The sequence below is a fragment of the Schistocerca piceifrons genome, chromosome 3, assembly GCF_021461385.2.
Source record: "Schistocerca piceifrons isolate TAMUIC-IGC-003096 chromosome 3, iqSchPice1.1, whole genome shotgun sequence".
NCBI classification, from domain to species: Eukaryota; Metazoa; Arthropoda; class Insecta; order Orthoptera; family Acrididae; genus Schistocerca; species Schistocerca piceifrons.
The window spans coordinates 538219333-538239396 of record NC_060140.1 but is presented as its reverse complement, the minus strand read 5'-3'; the positions used below and the strand labels follow the sequence as shown (position 1 = coordinate 538239396).

Here is a 20064-nt window from a genome sequence, read left to right as displayed (position 1 = left end):
CATCAGCATACTCCGAAAGGAACCTAATCGGTGTACAGTCTGGACCAGAAGACTTGCTTTTATTAAGTGATTTAAATTGTTTCGCTAATACGGGGATATTTACTTCTACGTTAACCATACTGAGAGCTGTTCTCGATTAGAATTCTGGAATATTTACTTCGTCTTCTTTTGTGAAGGCATTTCTGAAGGCTGTGTTTAGTAACTCTGCTTTGGCAGCACTGTCTTCGATAGTATCTCCATTGCTATCGTGCAGAGAAGGCATTGATTGTTTCTTTCCGCTTATATACTTCACTTACGACCAGAATCTCTTTGGATTTTCTGTCAGGTTTCGAGACAAAGTTTCGTTGTGGAAATTGTTGTAGGCATCTTACATTGAAGTTCGCGCTAAATTTCGATCTTCTGTACAAGATCGCCAATCTTGGGGATTTTGCGTCTGTTTAAATTTGGCATGTATGTTTCTTTGTTTTCTGCTACAGTATTCTAACCCGTTTTGTGTACCAAGGAAGATCAGCTCCGTCGCTTGTTAATTTATTAGGTATAAATCTCTCAATTGCTGCCGATACTATTTCTTTGAATTTAAACCACATCTGGTCTACACTTTTATTATTAATTTGGAATGAGGGGAGATTGTCTCTCAGGAAGGCGTCAAGTGAATTTTTATCTGCTTTTTTGAATAGGTATATTTTTCGCTTTTTTTTCGAGGATTTGGGGATTACAGTATTCAATCTCACTATGCTCGTTATTAACTCAGGATTATTTCTTGCTAAGAGGTCAAGTGTGTTTTCACAACCGTTTACTATTCGCGTTGCCTCATGAACTAACTGCTCGAAATAATGAATGCGTTTAGCACAATTTCGGATGATGTTTTATGCGTACCTCCGGAATTAAACATTTATTTTCGCCAACATATCGAGGGTAAATTGAAGTCACCACCAACTATTATTGTATGAGTCGGGTACGTGTTTGAAATCAGACTCAAGTTTTCTTTGAACCTTTCAACAACTGTATCATCTGAATTGGGCGGTCGGTAAAAGGATCGAATTATTATTTTTTACCGGTTGCCAACAATGGCCTCTGCCGATACTAACTCACATGAAGTGTCTACTTCTATTTCGCGACAAGTTAAACTACTTCTGACAGCAACAAACCCGCCACCGCCAACCGTGTTTAGCCTATCCTTACGGAACACTGTTAGATTCTTCGCAAAAATTTCGGCTGAGCTTATATCCGGCTTTAGTCAGCTTTCAGTGCCTATAACGATTTGTGTATCAATGATTTCCATTAGCGGTTGGAGCTCTGGTACTTTCCCAACATAGCTACGACAATTTACAACTGTTATATCTATGGTTCCTGTATCCAAGTTTTTCTGTGTTCAGCCAGCTCCCTTTGTGACTGAACCCTTACATCTCTTACACGGAGAAAGACGATAGTGGAACTTCCTCTAGCGACTGTGGGACGACGGTGACCGTCCTATCATCTGGTCAGTATTCAAAGGTCATAAATTATGTGTCTTTCTGGTGCCATAGGAAAAGGTATGGTATTACACAAAAGACAAAGCTGACCTTATAATTTGGCAGCTATGGAAGTACAGTAAGGTCGATGGGCTGTGACCCTAATGAATGGAGGATGAAGAAGCGTGGAGCATAGTGGTGAGGGCCTGTCAGGTGGCCCAGTCGGTAATGAGACAGCGTTAGCGAATTATACATTTCTTACCTTCGCTTTTACAATTGGACCATCTTCTACAAGGCAGCAGCGAGGAGGTTTGCGGACGCAGCGTGCAGAAGTGGAATGCACTGACGTGTTCAGCTCAGCCGTCCCTCGAGGGCGTCGGCGTGGTCATGGAAGCTAACGCGAGTGACACTGGGCAAGTTTGCCCTCCTGGGCGGTGGCAGGCATTGCTAATCCGGAGGTGACGCCTCTCAGCTCTTCGATTCTTTTCACTAGGGCACATTCGTGGACTCTGAAGCCTCCAGCAATCCTGCATAGGACGTCAGTAGTGGTGCACCCCATGGTTTGTCCACTGTCAGCGTCAGCTCACATATACAAGTTGGGAGGGGGGAGGGGCAGGGGGGGGGGCGGGGCAGCAGGAGCAGCTATCACGCAGCAACAGTACAGTGACAGCTTGACAGTACTCCAAACGCCATCTGTTTGGCCGCGATTCAGCTGATGGTAAAAGATTCCAGTCTTCACATCAGTGGAAGAGAGGTCGGCAGCTCACAACAGCGAAGTCCAGAGGACCACTCTGGCTGCCGTCTCAAAGGTAGTAGTCATCTGGCGAATGGCAGTCAGCACCTCATAGGCCCAGCCTATAAGGTGGCTCACTGGGACTGGTATATAGAGGGACTTGGGAGCCTCAATATTTATAGCTGTCTGTCAGAGGAAATGATGTTTGGCGAGGTTGACTGAATGTAGCCTAGTTTGTCAGCAATCTTCATTGCACCTCGATGTCCCATCTGTAGCTTACAGCCTTTCAACTTGGCGCTTTCTGCAGTGCAAGTGGACTGCAAGGTGTTCTTTATAAGATTTATGTTTTGTTATGGTTCCTTGCAATGCTGCCAGAATGCCACTATTTTCGCTTTACAGTGTGATCATATTGTTGAATTTCTTATTCGAACATCTCAATTGAGCAATGTGTGGCACTGGTCTTGCTTGTATGCCACGACATTTGCAGCATCGGCTCTCTTGTCTGTATGTGATTCTGGTAGCAACATTGCACTTGAGCCTGCATTGAATTGGCTCAGCAGTGACTCCGGAAAGCTTCAAAAAATTTTACATTCGCCCAGTTTATCTTTCTTTAGCTCAGCAGTAAATGGGAATATTCGGTATATTGTCCAATAAAGATAACCAAACTCTACACATTGATATAATTACTCGTTCTAAAAATATTTCCATTGGTATCTTGGCTTGTCTATCTCAGTTGCTCCACTCTCTGCATATTTCTCAATGTTATGTACGATGTCAAAAATAAATGTTATTTAATCAAAGCAATAACATTAATCAATGCTGTTGCACCACTAAGCAAGTATGTAATCAAAAGAGACCTAGATACGTTTCTAGGGATTCTCCATTACCTGTTCTGAATGTGCGAGCATCAAATACAAATTCTGGTAAGACATGAGCAATAATATAAGTGGTAAGGTCTTTATTACTGTTATCTGTGTTGTACGAAGAGATTATCACTCGTGATCTGATGAGTCTGCATCTCAGACCGGAAATTTAGGAATACAAAATTTGGATGGCTGGTCACTCCCAAATAGCAGACACGACCATAGCTGAGTCAAACGGATCCTTACAGAAAGGTTTCATCTGATTTCTAATCATGTCCAGCATGAGAAAACCCTTTATACACTCTGAATCGGCCTACAGTCAATACAGGCACTTACTATACGCTGCTGCTGGATAATGAACCACTCTGGTTACTATTACAACTTCGTGAAGAATTTACAATGGGATTCATACTTTCAGTCATTGTTTCAATATATGTAGTCAGTCGGAGGCGCCCAGATGCGATAGCTTTATTAAGAGGTCAGTTGGGTTGCAGGCTTCCTGAGCACTGGCGACGATGTCGTACCTGGCAACGTGGGCCTCAAAGACCAGCTGCTGGGGCTCTCCTGGGTGCAGAGCAACATCGAGCGCTTCGGCGGTGATCCTCAGCGTGTAACGCTGGACGGGCGCAGCGCTGGAGGCGTGGCAGTCTCCTTGCATCTCATGTCGCCGCAGACCGCAGGTTTGTACAAGGCAAGATCAACATTTATCAGGTGGACACTAACAGCATGTGGTGTTTGTCAAATAAAAATGCACTGATATTTGAATGATGTCTTCTTCTTGGGTAAGGGTACCAGGGTACCAAATTGACAAAGTAGCATATTCTGTGGAAGGTGGACTTTAGCTGGAGGTTGTCCTCTCGATTATACAAGTTTTTCGAACTGAGCGTGGATAATTTTGCAGTAGTCACTAGGAGTATGAGATAGATGGTAGGAGTCTATGGTCGGATGCATATGCATAGCGAGACAGGAAGTAAAGAATCATAAGTCAAACGAGTTATTGTGAATGCTGTGGTTATTAAAATAATATAAATTCCGGCGGATTATAAGAGGTGGAATTGTACTAAAGGGAAACATATTATTAATGGAATATCTCGTCGGTTCTTCGAGAAACCTAGACATATTATTAACTTGAATACAACGTAATAGTATTGTGGAACACTAATACGTTGTATTCAAGGAAACATAATAATTAAATAATTCATTGGAAAGGATGTAACGAAAACTTGTGAATCAAACTCGCCGGAACGCGTCAGATATTAATGGCACAAGTATTACAGATAAAAAGTCGTGCAGGCACTTTTCGATCTCGTAATTGTATGAAATTGGATGTCAAAGCTAAAATCTGTACTTGTCAGGATTAAAAAACAGTAAAATTACCATTTTTCTACGATCTAAAAGGCATAGGGCGATTTATATATCTATGGTGCTGGTGTGAACTTGTTTTCTTCTACGGTTTGCTTCCGTGGTTCCCGTTTTTTAATCCTGACAAGTACAGATTTTAGCTTTGACATCTACATATTTTAATTAAATATTTTTAATATAAAAAAGATCTACTGAATACAGTATGTGCAAATGGAATGTAACAAATGTACCAGACGCCACCTGTCGGTAATAGTATTATAATTAATATAAATGACGTGCACTCTGCCAACCAATTTTATGTGACATAGCATGTGAAAGTTGCTGAATTGGACGGGTTACTCCTGTAACTTAAATATCAGGTACGTTCTGGTACATTTGATGTTGATTAGATAGGATGAAAAAGATTTGCTTTCGTGAAATAGTAAATTAGTATAATTATTTTTACAGATCTGAAGATGGTTCTGAATGAACCGAAACCGGTCATATGAATAATAAAAAATTTGCAATCAAGACGGATTTAAAGTAACATTATAAAATCACTGATTGCTGTTATCCCATAAGACATTATGTCTGTTTTTGCAAAACACGGTAGAGTGATATTAACACGAATGAAACCAGTTTGTGAGTCAAATATGAGTTTCAGAGTCAACTGAAATATAGTTAGCTTAAAGTAATTGTCTAAGTAATAGTGATATTAACAGCTAGCCTTCTTAATAAATGGCTACAGTCACAAATATTACATTTCTAATAAATTTTAATGCAAAATGCTGGTAACACTCACACAATCACTGCTCTCATACTTTGCTTGCTCACCTGCGTGTAACTTCCTCTCCTTTAGAGAAATAGATTAAGATAGTCTTGATCAAACTGAATATTTCTAATATAGTACAAAGAGGGTGCAGGTTTTACAATAGGTCAGTTTACTTTGTCTCTTTTTCTTGAGTGGTTAGATGGCAACCCTTAGTGCCATTCTACAAGTCCTGCAGTTATTATTTATTTTTATTGCAATCGACAAGTTTTGCATTCACAATTTTCGTTAGGTGTGTATTATGTGCAACTCATGAGGTTCATATTTCAACATCTTTGACTTCACATTCCTCGATTTCTCACGGTTAAAGCGTCTAGCGCATTGGCGGACTAACGTAATATATTTTCCTCTTTCAACATAGACGATCAACAAATATTATACACCAGAAGATGTAACTTATAAGTTGCGAAACCGGTTGTGTGAGTCTCTAACCCAATTTAATAAATACAGCTATCCCGAATTATTGGACTTTTCCTTCCGTTTTCTTTTTTAAAAGTTTTAACATCTCTTTGTAAATACCTGTGTCATACAGTATCAATAATCAATCAATTACCGCATGTGCTTTCAGAAATATTTGATTTTTTTCATCCAGTTTCTTCAAAAGACTAGCCAACTGCATGCCAGTTGTTCTTTTAGCCTCTTGAAAGCAATTAAGCAGCGGGGAACTTTTGAACACAAAAAAAAACTATACGTTTCCTATAGACAGCATGGATGTAGGCAGTTTTAGTATAGATTCCACAGTGCCTCTGAATGTAATTTCTGTTACGAGATGAACTGGTGCAGAAACACCTCATTCAAAGTAACAAGACGGTACACAGAGGAAGTTACAATCATTTCAGATCACTCAAATAACAGATGGGATATTTATTACCTTGTTTGCCTCCCATAAAGGTTTAACAGGAGAGGTGTCAACCTTGCGCAAATAGGCAATTATTCACATAACATGAACCACAGTCTTTCTTACCATAGACCTCACCTAATCATACTTAGCCACTAATCATTAATCATCACATCGTGAGTAGTGGAACAAAGAACGATACAGTGGGCACATTGTATTTTTTATGTCAACAGACTGGTCACCTACCTTAGTCTCCTTGTGTAAACAAACCACATACTTGATTGACACCCTTTTGTAAACAAGGCGACTGCTAGATGATCTTGTGTAAACAAACTGCTCACTTGGCTGTACCCTTATGTAAACAAAACGGCTGCGAGATGCTTTCAGCTGTGTGTAAGCAATCTGCCCTCTTGTGCTTTAAGATACGTTCATGGACGTCTAATTTGTAAAAAATACTTTCATCCTAGAGTTAATTACCATAATTTATGATCCAAAATCGCTGTTTTCACCAAGCCCTCTATGAGTAGCCCACATCCACTCTTAGTCAAATTTATGTACATCTGATTTAAGACCAGATGCTTTTAACATTACCTTACCAAAATTTAGTGTCCAAAATGCTCAGGATTCTATCACCACTCGAGTAGGCCAATAGGGTGACATATGATTGGCCTATCAGACACCAGTGTTATTTAGCAATTATTTTGCAAATTTTTCATATACAGATTTTGCGAGAAGTTTTACATTGCGTTTGTAACTTCTGAACCATCCAAAGTCACAGTTCATTGGCATTTAATAGCTGTTTCCCTCCCAGTATTTCAAATACCTACTTTTGGAGATCATCACCCAAAGACACATGAAGGTACCAGACTTCTAATGTTCAATAATTTCACATTATTAAGACACAACACTACATTATTTAAGAGACAACACTAATATCCAATGTTTTAATATCTACAATGGCAATTTGTTACAATTTTGGGGCTAAACTTTTAGGACAGTTCCATCCTCTTCACCCAAATATTCCAAGTAATTTTTTAAATTTTTATTACATAAACATCAAAAGACACATGTAAATGCAATACTTTTTATTTTTTTATTTATTTATTTCTTATTTAGCCTAATCAGATTAGGGTCTTAATAACCTGTCTTACATCTGACCAGTGACAACACTTACAAATAATTCCATAAAAATCAAAGTAACAACAACTGGCATTCTTAATAAAACGATAACTGGCAATAATAGCACAATTAAAGTAACACTATTAATGATGTTAAAATAATGAAGAAATTTAAAATCATATTAATTAGTTATTATATAAAAAACTCAATATTAATTTGCATTGTTAATACAAAGAAACATTTGGCAATAATAATAAGAATATAGTAAAACTATTAATAAATTAATGGAAACATTAAGAATGATATTTTGTGAGAACAAAGAAACCACACAATAGGTGCTGAACCTACACTCTTTTATTGCTTGCATGACTAATTTAGGATCTCTTAAATTTTCTTCACCTGGTGCAAAAATATAGTCATTTAACAATCTGAGGTCATCCTACGCGCAATGTTGTCATGGAACTAAGTTTCGATGTCAGAAGAATAAAAGGGAGGACATAAATTTCACAACATTGTTTGCCCTGTGCCACCCGACCAGGAGCACACAGATGAAGAGTGTTCCCACTTAGTGGTTTTTGGGTGGCACAGGACAGTGGTTTTTACGGAATTTATCACCCCCCCGCCTCCTCTTAACCTTCTGACACGTAACTTTTGTTCGAATACAATTTTGGGATATGGGTGACCTCAGATGCTGGAAGATATTAGTTTTTGCACCAGATGATGGAACTTTAAGTGTTCCAAAACCAGTTGTGTATGTAGTAAAAGATGGTTGATTCAACAACTGTTATTCAGTTTCTTCATTTTACAAAATTGATGCATACAATTGCAGCTGCCCCACGAGAATAACTGTTTAAGAATTGAATTGGTTAGTTTAGCACTTTTGAAGCCTTGCTGGTATTAGAAGAAGTGGAAAGGATAATGACAGAGGAGAGCATGGAAATGAAAGTGACAGTGGCTGCAAGTAAAGAAGAGAATTTCAGTAGAGAACGCTGTAGAAAAGCGAGAGTTGTCAAGTGTGAGCTGCAAGAAGCAATAGCTATTGTGTTAGACGGTGGGCCATTAGCTGTCTTTTGAAGTTTGTAAGGATATTAATTTCCGTAATATTGTATGAATGACTGTTCCAAAGTTGGGTTTTTGGTACAGTAAATGATTTAGAGAACAAGAGAGTTTTGTTTAGTGGAAAAGAGATGATTTCACTTTTTTGACAACGAGTATTTCTGCTGCTTTGTTCAGGTAGTAATGTAAGCGTTGAGAGAAATAGGAAGAAGTGCAGCGACTGAGACGACGATACAGCACACAACCATGATAAAATTTCATAGGTAGAAGTGATATGGTACAAATAGCGTACATGACAAATGTATGACACAGGCATTCATCACCATTCCCACCTGACATGAGCTCTCATACAAAAGTTTTAGGAGAATATGGTCACCATAATTAAGTATGGAGAGTATTAGTGAATTTAGAAATTCTTTTTAAGCTCGAGAGGAAATACTTTTTTATATTTCTGTAATGAATGAAGTGATGCTGACACCTTCTTACAGACTGCAGTTGTGATTCAGTCCAGTCTAAGTGATGGTCCAGAATTATAACCACATTATTTACTGAGGAAGAAAAGGTTATTTCTGTGCTGTTTAGGGTTAAGTATGGAAGAGATTATTTGAACTGAAGAGTAATAACTCTTTTGTAAGCCAGTTGAACTGAAGAGTAATAAGTCCTTTGTAAGCCAGTAAGATTGTTTGCGTTTTAAATGGGTTACGTTTCAAACCTATGTTCTGTGTCTATTCTAATGAAGCAAGTAAGTCAGCATTTACAGTCTCGAAGGCCGTCTGCAGATCTGTTGGGTTTGCACTTAGGTGTAGCTGAGGGTCGTCAGTGTGTAAATGATATTTCAAGTGGGAGATAATAGTCGATACATCATCGAGATATAATGGCAAAAGTAAAAAGCGTAATACTGATCCTTGGAGTACCCCAGATACTGGATTTCTCTATTGTGCCCTTTCTGTCCCGAACATTACAAACTGTTCTTGGTATGCAAGGTATTAGTAGAGCAATTCTACAGCACTTGAAGAAGCCTTTTTGATCCATACCGGCTTTGCGGCTATCGGTATTTGTTCAGGGGCGCTAGCCTTTCGACGCTTGTGTGTCGGTCGCGCGACAGTGAGCGGATCGAGAGGCGAGCGCGAGTGAGTTGGGAGGTGGAGAGAAGACAGTGCGACTACCCAAGAAGGGGAGGTAAGCCGTTCGGCGAACAGGCGTTTTTAAAGGCATTATACAGGCGACAGTTGTACCGGCTGTGTCCTGACATGGTCTGCGGAGCCAAGCAGTTGGTGGCCGTTAATCGATTACTTCTTGTTGGGAGATTGTAGTGGCGACCTACTTCTCTGATGTTGTTGGACGATGATTTCGCTGGATTGATAAGGTAACGTCGTTGTAGTCATGTTTTCCATTGGCTATGCACCTTCTGATTCGCGTATTGCGTGTGTACCTCACCTGTGACAAACTATTAGCGAATGCTGAGTTATGAAAATCTGTTAGTTATCCATGTGTGGTAGAACCATACGCAATTTGTTGCACCATTCTGACGGAACTCTTGTTGCTTGGTGTCTAGTAGCATCGGCGTTCTGCCTTGCCACCCCATCCATGGGGCTTATTGAGTATAATGTTTTAAAACTAAGTGTTTAGTTTGTTCCAGAAAGTCTGCTGGATTTTAAACTGTATGATGTACCGGGGTACGTTAACTCCGTGATACACTTGTGCGGAGATTTGAATGTCGGTGTCCACCAAGGGGTCGATTATCGTAAGGATAAAATATCATTTGATGTTTTTTTCTGGAGCATCACGAGTGGAAGTGAGCTCAATCGGTTACTTAAAATATCTCAACCCCGAGTTTGTTTAATTGTTACTTGAAGGCTAAATTTAGCAGTAGCAACTTGTTTTGACTCTTGCGATACTGCTGCAATGCCTTTTATTTAAAGTTGTTTTAAGTGATTGATTCTGGCTTTTATTAACATAGCAGTGTTCGAGTCATTTGATTGTAGCGTATTGTTGCTGCGTCAGCACACACGATTTGTTGGGCTGTAATTGTTCTACATCTGTGCATAGCTTGTGGGTCTGGGCTACAACTTCGGGTTCCCGAATGCTCTTGAATCTGACGGAACTAAACGTTCCGTTAACACCCAGGCGCACCCAATATCAGGCCTCTGAATTAACCGTTTGAGGGGGAGGAGCACCCGGTAAGTGAAGTCGGACGCACCTAATGTATTCCGCGCCTTCGGTAGGGCCGATAAGTCGGTTCCGAACGGCACAACCAGGTGTGGCCCGTGTTGGCCACTCCGTTCGTGTTCGCACTTGGCAGATGCCGTGAGTTGGGGACTATTTGCAAGGGAAGTGTTCGATATAGCTCATTGCCTCTCTAGTTGAGAGTCCGTATATAACGCTACCCTTTCCTTTTAAAAATAATATATTTGGGCAAGGTTTTAAGACTCTCTGTAAGTGTAGTTACGGTAGCCCTTTGGGCGTGCAATGTTTTCTATTTTCTACAATAAAGTATTACTTTTCTCATTTGACAAGTTGTTATACATTTGTTTGTAACTAAAGCAAACTGATGGGCTTTGCGTATAAATGTTCTTTGACTGGGAGTTTATTATTGTAAATGTTATTTCTTCACTATTTGTTAATACAAAATACGTCTATTTACAGTTCTTGTGTAAAGTTACCTTTTTTAAGGTACTGTCTTTCTCACATGAAGAGTTATTATATTTGCTTGGATACTGAAAGCCAACTGATAGGCTTCATGTATATATGTTCTCATTTGAAGTTTATGACAATTGTTATTTCTGTTCATTGACTTTAATAAATACTGAGAAAAGATGAGTGCCCCTTGCCCTAGGGTCCAGTCCTTCCGCTTAGTCCTATGGGCGTTTTATGATACGCCGAGGAAATATCGGTTTCACTTTTGACATTTGAGTTTAGCAAGTAAAACATCAAAGGTCGACAATGTTGAAAGCTTTGCTGAAATCCAAAAAGCACTTAATAGTCGCCTGTTGTTTGTCCATTGCTTGTTGCAATTCGTCAGTCACTTCTATAAAAACACTCATCGTGTTACGACTTTTCCAGAAAGCAGACTGGTATTGATCCAGAAGATTATTTGACGTTCTGTAATTAGTAAGCTGACTGTCATCGATGTATTCTAAGCCTTAGATAATGTGATAGAATGAAAATATGGCTTTAGTCAGAAGGTTCTTTTGCAAATTCGGTTTGGACAAGAGGTTTTATGAGTCCCTTTTTCAAGACCATTGGAATCATGCTGAAGTTGAGGGAATGGTTAGAAATATCCTTTGTTATTGACCGTAATGGATCGACAAGGAACTGAAAATTTCTATCGTAATATTCTCGTGATCTGTAGCTGCCAACAAATTCGTGCGACTTCCTGGCTGCATTAAGGGTTACCGGCTGCAGAAAAATATTTCTTTTGTGCCTACCACAGATACATCGCGAGAATCGATGGTTTTTCTCCTTGTGCTCTGGTAAAGTATAGATGTAGGCGTGATCAAACAATCATTTCGATCCTCAATAAGAACTAGAGGTTCAGCTGCAGATTGAGGTGTGACTATTCCTCAGGTCGGAGGCCCTGTGCAAACCCTCAGTTAACCAGTGGGAGTATCTGAATTTTGTATTCCTCACAGACTGACTGACAAATAACAAAGTTAATTATCTAAAGAAATGCACTAATACACGAATAGTTTCTTGTATAACAAACAGCGCAGTTAATTATTTAAGTAAATACACGCTTAATGTTTACCGATTCTGTGTTTCACAGTAAGGACCTTATCCTTACATTATTAGCATATTAAAAACAGTGGCCTTCACACCATGAGATTACTACCAGTCTACCTTAGAAGAGTGTGACATTATAAGATTTTAGCAGAATTGAAACTTCCTGGCAGATTAAAACTGTATGCTGGACCGAGACTCGAACTCGGGATCTTAGCAGACTTGTAAATAACGACGGAAAATTTAATAAAAGTATCCCTGTAGCAATTATGAAAAAACAAAGACAAAGAATCACTAAATTACGCTCTAAACAATATCCTACACTTTTTCTCCTCTCACCACCACTGGTACAGAATAGGATGGGGACAGTTACGTCTTTATTTCAGTCAAGTAAGGCGTGTGAAGGCCTCTCCAGCCATTCGGTTCACGTCACGTTGGGGAGCTGTAGCAGACAGTTTCTGCTCCTGCTGTAAGCCACTGCCACACCACTCACTCCACTGTGTGTTGAAATCTCGATGGGTGCCACAATTCATGAGGAGGACACAGCACCTCGGCCAACGGCCAGACTTGAAATAACAGAATTAGTGTTCCCCCTCTAAATATACATTGAGGCAATGGGCACATCAACGGAGAATTCATTGTATGATCTGTCGCTACTGACCTGTGTGCCAATGAGCACTCGGCAGAGATGAAGATGTCCACAGTGGATCTTGTATTTATACAGCCTTAAACCATAATAATTTTGTACCTGTAATTCCAGAAATGTGGTGTTATTAACATTCCATGACACTGATATAATTCTCTCCATAGCAAGAGATATACAGAAGTCATATGTGTCAGCTGTACTCTATTTAAATGTGTAATGACAGTTATACCAGTGCACCACAGTAGCACACTGCTTCCTGCCAGCGATGTTCTAGTTTCCATTACAGTCATTTTTAATTTGTCTTTTCTCAACATACCTTATGTGCAGTACGTATTAAACAACGTGCCCCAGTATAGACCTCCACAAATGTTCTTTGGCTGAAAATTTTAATAAAATGATGAGACTTCTATCCAGTAATGACACGAAAAACCAACTACCACCGCCAAGGTCATGAACCTCCAACACAAAAGCATATTACGCTTTCTCTCACTGGCTAAACACGTTTTACTACCCAAAAGTGTCAAAAAATACTTTATGAACAAGTCCATTTCACACATTTCGCTCCAAAGATGGATCTTCCTCTACTACTACCATTTAGCATCCGTCGCAGTTCTGTTAGCAAATTTTCGCGTGGAAAGAATGTGCAGTCATTTTACGAGAGGAAATATCGCCCATATCATATTCGCTTTGACTTCTGCAACACTGAACCACTCCTGTTGCACCAAGCCTCTCTTGTAGTGTCTACCACTGAGGTTCGTTTAGCATCTTACGCCAATCAAACGATTCCTTGAGAAAACGCATAACTATTTGATGGATGTTCTATTAATCTGACTTGTTAATGGTCCCAGGCTCACAAGTAACGTTAAAAAATCGGTCTAACAAGTGTTTTGTATATCGCTTCTTTCGTTGATAAGATTCCCCTTGGCATAGCATCTGCTGTTCCTACTATCTTCTTTACGTACTCATTTCACTTTACATTGGTCTGATTGGTTACTTTCATACAACTCCCACTGTGCTCTTTGGTCAATAGTGTAACAGAACAGCAGCTGGTCTCTTCGCCTATTTGTATGCAGTACATTATATTTATTTACATTCAGCTCTATTGCATTACAGAGTACTAACTGTCAGTACTCTCCGTAAAGCGCTAGTCTACAGCTGTTGCATACCTCCTATAGAGAACAGCATCGTCTGCGAACAGCTTGCATCACGTAACATGATTTTATCAGTAGTGGTGTTTTGTAAACTACTTCTTTCGTGGATGAATTACATTTCCTTATGATTTCTCTGTCAGACATTTAGTTTTGATTTATGTAGTCATTCCATTTTAGGTCACTGTGGATACTTACTCCTGGGTATTTCATGATAGTTACAACTTTCGGCAATAACTTAATAAAACAATACTAAATTTCTTCCTGTATGAAATCACAATAAATTACATATTTTTTCCTCTAATCTCTGTAGCAATAATCGAGTACTGTTTTGTAAATCACTTTCTTTGTGGATGAATTATATTTGCTTAAAATTTTTCTCACCCAGGCACATAGTTTTGCTTACATAACTATTCCACTGTAGGTCACTCCTGATGCTTATTCATAGGTATTTTGTGTAGTTACTGCTTCCAGAAATGGTGTAATACAATAGCACTTGATTTATTCTCTAAGTCAGCACAATATGTTGAGACCTATGGAACAACAAGATGTACAATTCGCAGTCCATCGTATATTCTCAACTAAAAATTAGGCCGAAACAGTCTGAACTAATACAGTTATGTAAATAAGTGATGTAATAAACTAAATTCTGAGGACTGCAGCTTTAATGGAACATTTGTCGATGGCAACAATATAGGGAAAGATGGATTGATAGTTCTCCAGAACAACGGTCAAATAGGCATGTTGATCCACTTCAAATTATTATACTTTGATTAGTACACCTGACCTGATATTTTTCGATTAGCTGTATATAGTTTCATTATTGTTGTTGTTTTCGCCATAGATTCAATTTTTATCACCTTCTCTATTTCCAGTATTTTTTCACGTTCGCTCAACACGTTAACTGCCCTTATAAATGAGCAATCTCTTTGGTAGTGAATGGTTTAAATCCACTTCACATAGGTTCTTCTTTCCTCAGATCTGCGGAATGACAGTTTTTGGGAACGAATAATAAATGGGTAATATCTGTATTTAACGGAATCGTGGGGAATTATCTCCTAAAGGAGCACACACAGTAAACCCCAGATCGATTTGTGACATTTTTTATTACTGTGATCCGCAATTACAGATCTGTAATCATATGTATGTTTTAGAACATTTAACGAGCGTCTCTTCTTTATGTGTGCTAGTACTCTAAATCTAGTTATGGAGGAAATTTGGTTGTGTGTACTTATTAAAGTATCTACCTTGGTATCATTTTACTGTCAGATGTCACTCCCAACCGAACATTACGTCTCACCCAGGAAATTGTTAATGTGAAGATCACCCCTTCCTTGTTAATATGTGGTGCTGGGAACGTGAATGAGGGACAACACTCTTGAGGATAAACACAAGAGGTCGTTCACCTAAAACTATTTTTTCTTCTACACATAAGTTAATCAGCCACTTCTTCCGCCTTCCCACTTCGACCCTTGGACAATAAGCCCAGTATAATCATTAGGTGTGTATGGTGGTGTATTTACTCTGTTATGGCTGAGGGCGTACTGTGTGGAGTTCTGAGATCACAGATCCATGTTGTCGACTATTGTGGACTATGTGTCATACGTACGAGACGAGTACTGCTCAACGTCCTTTCCCCGAAGGGAATTAATTCACTTCGTATTTTATAAATTAGAGAGAATTACCACGCCGCCACTAATACCTTTGCTTATAAAAGCATTTCTTTAAAGACACGGAGTGACGTTAAGCTTAAATCGTCGCTTTGGCACTGTAGTGTACTCTCCATACAATACACATTGGCGCAATTGTAATTTGCAATGGGTGCATTATTTTCCTAAATACCGATAAGGTTTTCGAACAAAGATTTTATTGCCAGCAAAGTAGGTTACCACAGCTCTCCTGTAATGTGCAGATGCCTAGAGTAAATCGTAGAAATTCTGTATGCTTACCTGTAACTTAGGACACTAGTGGAAATAATAAAAGAATTCCGATTTTGACAGAAGGATGGACGAAAATTTTTTAGTGATGTATATTTATTTAAGTACAGTGGACAGTATTTTGTCTCCTCCATTGCCAAGTCACCTTTCGTAGTTTTTTGCTGCGGTAACACAATATTCAACGTTTGTGTTGGCAGATCAGTGTTTTAGCAAATAAATGATGTTTGTGTGTGCCACACACAAAAATTATATTTGACATAGCTCAGAGCACTTCACTGATAGACGGTAAATTCAAGTCCTAATGTTTTTGTAAGTCCACAGTTATGTTTAATGTATTTTGTCTACTTCCTTTTGATTGATTGCAGAGCTTTAAAATAAAGCCAAACGTGCTCAGTGTAAATAAAACTTTTGTTACAGTCGCGAAAGACTGAATATTTCTCAATATTACATACGACACCTATGTGGTACTTAAATGAGCTATTGTTATACAGTACATTTTATATGAAATTTAGGTATCTTGTCCACATTTCATTCTCAACATTGTGGCAACTAAAATGGACCATACGGGAAGTATACTCTATGGACTTTTACCTCTGAAAACTCTTCAAATCTTCGTGCCGTGGTTTACTATATTTAATGCTGCATAATAACTGCGTTGAACATCGAAACAAAATTAAGTCATTTATGGGGGGGAAGGTATCAGTCAAGAAGATGTGCAAAAATCAAATTTTTGGGCCAAATAGTTTTTGTGGAATCGATTGATAAGAGTGTCAAAGCAGTCGGAACACGATGTGTCTGCACAGGCGAGCAGTGCAGTGACAAAATCGCGCACAGCGCAGAATGCAGGGAGCACGTCTTTGTAGCAGCGAAAGGGTTAATGCGGCCGTGGTGGCTTTACTTCATGAACTGCGCGCTCCCCCCTAAACGTAAGCTTGCGAACTATGCTATACTACGGCGCTGCTTCTATTGGCGCGTGCGTCGTGTGCAACTAGCAACGCAGCAATCTCCCGCGTCTGGGCGGGTATGCGCGAGCCGCCAAGATAAAAGAATTGAACTATAGTAATGTATATTTATTAAAGTATCTTCTTCAGTGTCTTTTCTAAGCGACATATCACTCCAAAGCGAACATCACATCATCTGCCGGCCGGGGTGGCCGAGCGGTTCTGGGCGCTACAGTCTGGAACCGCGCGACCGCTACGGTCGCAGGTTCGAATCCTGCCTCGGGCATGGATGTCTGTGATGTCCTTAGGTTAGTTAGGTTTAAGTAGTTCTAAGTTCTAGGGGACTGATGACCTCTGAAGATAAGTCCTATAGTGCTCAGAGCCATTTGAACCATTTGAACATCACATCTCACCCAGGCATTACTATATGACAACCGAAGTGAAAAACAAGGCAATGCTAGCCAACTGTTACCGCTGAAAGGTATCCTAGGATGGTGGGCACTATGAGGTATGGACGATGTTGGTGTTGGCTTTAGAATGACTAAGCCAAATTTTTCCACGAAATAATACAGACAATTGGGTGTGGAAATAACGCTGATCACTGGTACAAAGGTTGGATGAATTTTTTGTTCACAGTAAGAAATCTGTTATTGTGCTTAAATACTATGATGAGAAACTTGCTGTTCTTAACATCCACTGAGACGTAAATCACAGATTAATAGCATGCTCATTAAGCAAAAAGACATGTATCTGAGTGTTTTAGAAGATGCCTCCCTAATCGTAAATCTCGATGCATGTATCATATAAACTAATGTGACTCACTCTGTCACAGTAGTACCATTTTATGCATACTGCCACCAACTACCCCAGTAGTGGCATTATGCAAGCCACGTGTATTGCTCTACTGCTATAGAAAAATTTAAGCTGCAACAGCGGTGCTGCTGACCGTTGTGGCCGAGCGGTTCTAGGCGCTTCAGTCCGGAACCACGTGGCTGCTACGTTCGCAGGTTCGCATCCTGCCTCGGGCATGGATGTGTGTTATGTCCTTAGGTTAGCTAGGTTTAAGTAGTTCTGAGTCTAGGGGCTGATGACCTCAGACGTTAAGTCCCATAGCGCTTAGAGCCATTTGAAGCATATTGAATAGCAGTGCTACATATATGTTTTAGACTCAAAATCTTTAATAGAGACTTGCTTAGGTCTGTTCCACACACTGCATATTTTTCTTAAGACGTGTGCAGTACCATGTTCATAGGAACGAATCCTAATTTGGTAGTACCTCTATATTTGACAGTATTGTGACGAGAAATGTTATGGACTGAGAAGAAATATGTTTCTTGTGCTTTAGTATAACACTTATGTGTCACTAGCATTCAACACATTTAGATAGTCCTCTACAGAATCAGATACAAAATATTAATTGCAGGGTTACAAATCGCAGCCTGAAAATATATTTCTTTTAAGTGGTCTCCAATGCTCTCTCCCCAATTTTTTGCAAATATGCAGCCTAAGTAGTGCTTCCGTGTCGGAGCAATGGTATTTTGGTCTTGATATCAAGTCTCTAGAATGTATCGTCTTTCATCTTTTACATTATAGGTATGTGATATCATCCCTCTCTTATATCGTGCTCACAGCGTCTCCTGCAAATTTCGATTGCTCCCATTGGATAATGCTTTTTGCTAAGTGTATCTATAAATTAGTGCAATGTTACTAAAGGATTCTGACATGCTGGTGTACGAAAAGAATTATAATTGTTATGCAATGAATTCTGATATTCTCCATGGTATACTTCTCACTGGAGCCTCAAATCGTTACTAGGTTAGCGTAGTGTACGAGTTCCCCTGGAGTGCTATTGCCATAGCACACAGCACTTGTTACGAGATGACACAGAACTGCGTAGTACAGAACAAATATATGGGAGTGGATAATGAATTATAACTACTACGTATCGGAGTCTGCCAGGTTAACAGAGTGTACAACATAGTATTCCCACTTCGCAAAGCACTTGTTACCAGATGATAATCGAGCGAGGTGGCGCTGTGGTTAGCACACTGAACTCACATTCGGGAGGAAGACGATAGGAACCCACGTCCAGCCATATTGATTTAGGTATTCCGTGATTTCCCTAAATCGCTTCAGGCGGATGCTGGGTTGGTTCGTTTGAAAGGGCACGACCAACTGTCTTCCCTACCCTTATCCAATTCGATGGGACCGACGACCTCGCTGTTTAGTCTCCTCCCCCAAAACAATCAATCAACCAACCAAACAAATGACACAGGACTGTGTAATATGGGTCTTAACAATAGTATTCTGTAGGGAATAAAATGATGTTATGAACACCATGAAACACATTCCGTGCCGACAAATGGTGGTATTGTCTATCAATCATATATTTTTACACTGAAATCACGATTCTTTAATGTGGATCAGTGTTCATATCGGAGTTTTATGATTATGTTGTATCGACTGCCATCATGTTAAGAGACAAAGTACTAAGATATTACTTGTCTCAATAGAAAATGTTGATGTGCAGTATACAACGTTAAAGAACGACAACTAACTCCCTTAGGAACATATAAATGTATGATTGTTTGGCGTATCTACCATAGATTTTGTGAGTGTGTACCTTAAATTGTATGAGACTATGTATAATATAGGGAAAAATCAGTTTGTCTCACAAGGAATAGCAGTATTTCGTGGGGCAGTCATTTTCGATAAGCATACCATGGTGTGATCACCGTGCACTAGCATTTAAGGTAAATGGAGATATATTGTATCCTCCATTCCATACACTGTATAAAGAAAGCTTTTCTGACACGTGTTTGGCAGTTTCTTCTGTTCGAGCAACAGTTTATATATATCCTTCATGGAAGAGTTTCTGCATTAACTGCACATAAAGGGATAGTTTCCTGAATAGGAACTGGCTTTAGTCATTTGGGTACATGGCTTATTTCCCTTAAGAACTGTGGAATAACAGTATGTGCATTGTCCATACCATCATATGTTGACACAATATAACCACCCTTTTTTACGCAGATGTAAATGGTGTGAGGCAATTTATAACCAGATTTTCTGCAGTGTATTCACGAATGTAGTAAGCGCTTCTAATGCTTTATTTTCCAGCAAATGGGGCATCATGTGATTATTTTCCATTAATATATACAGTAAATGGAGATATTCCGTATTTCCCTTTCGTATGTAGTTTTTCTTTTTACATATTCTGTTTGTAAATGTATATGTAAATTCACTATTTGACGGACCTGGTGTGGGCTCTTTCCTTTACCATTAAACTGTGATACAGATCTTCCACCCATCGAGAATAACTACAATGTGCTAGCAGCAGCATTTTCTCCTCTTCTTCCTACAAATGTCTACCCAGAAAAACATCTCTAAACACACACATATCAACTACAACAGCCACCCCTTATATACATTTAACGCCTGA

At 39.4% G+C, this 20064-nt stretch overlaps 1 protein-coding gene across 1 annotated transcript in view; it reads left to right on the top strand.

Annotated features, from left to right (window-relative positions):
* The window catches only part of LOC124788814 (juvenile hormone esterase-like), a 101594-nt gene that overhangs the window by 59591 nt on the left and 21939 nt on the right, over positions 1-20064 (top strand). Inside the window, exon 4 of the mRNA XM_047256095.1 lies at positions 3542-3727. Within this exon, the coding sequence (XP_047112051.1) occupies positions 3542-3727 (186 nt within the window). The remainder of the gene's footprint in view (positions 1-3541; positions 3728-20064) is intronic.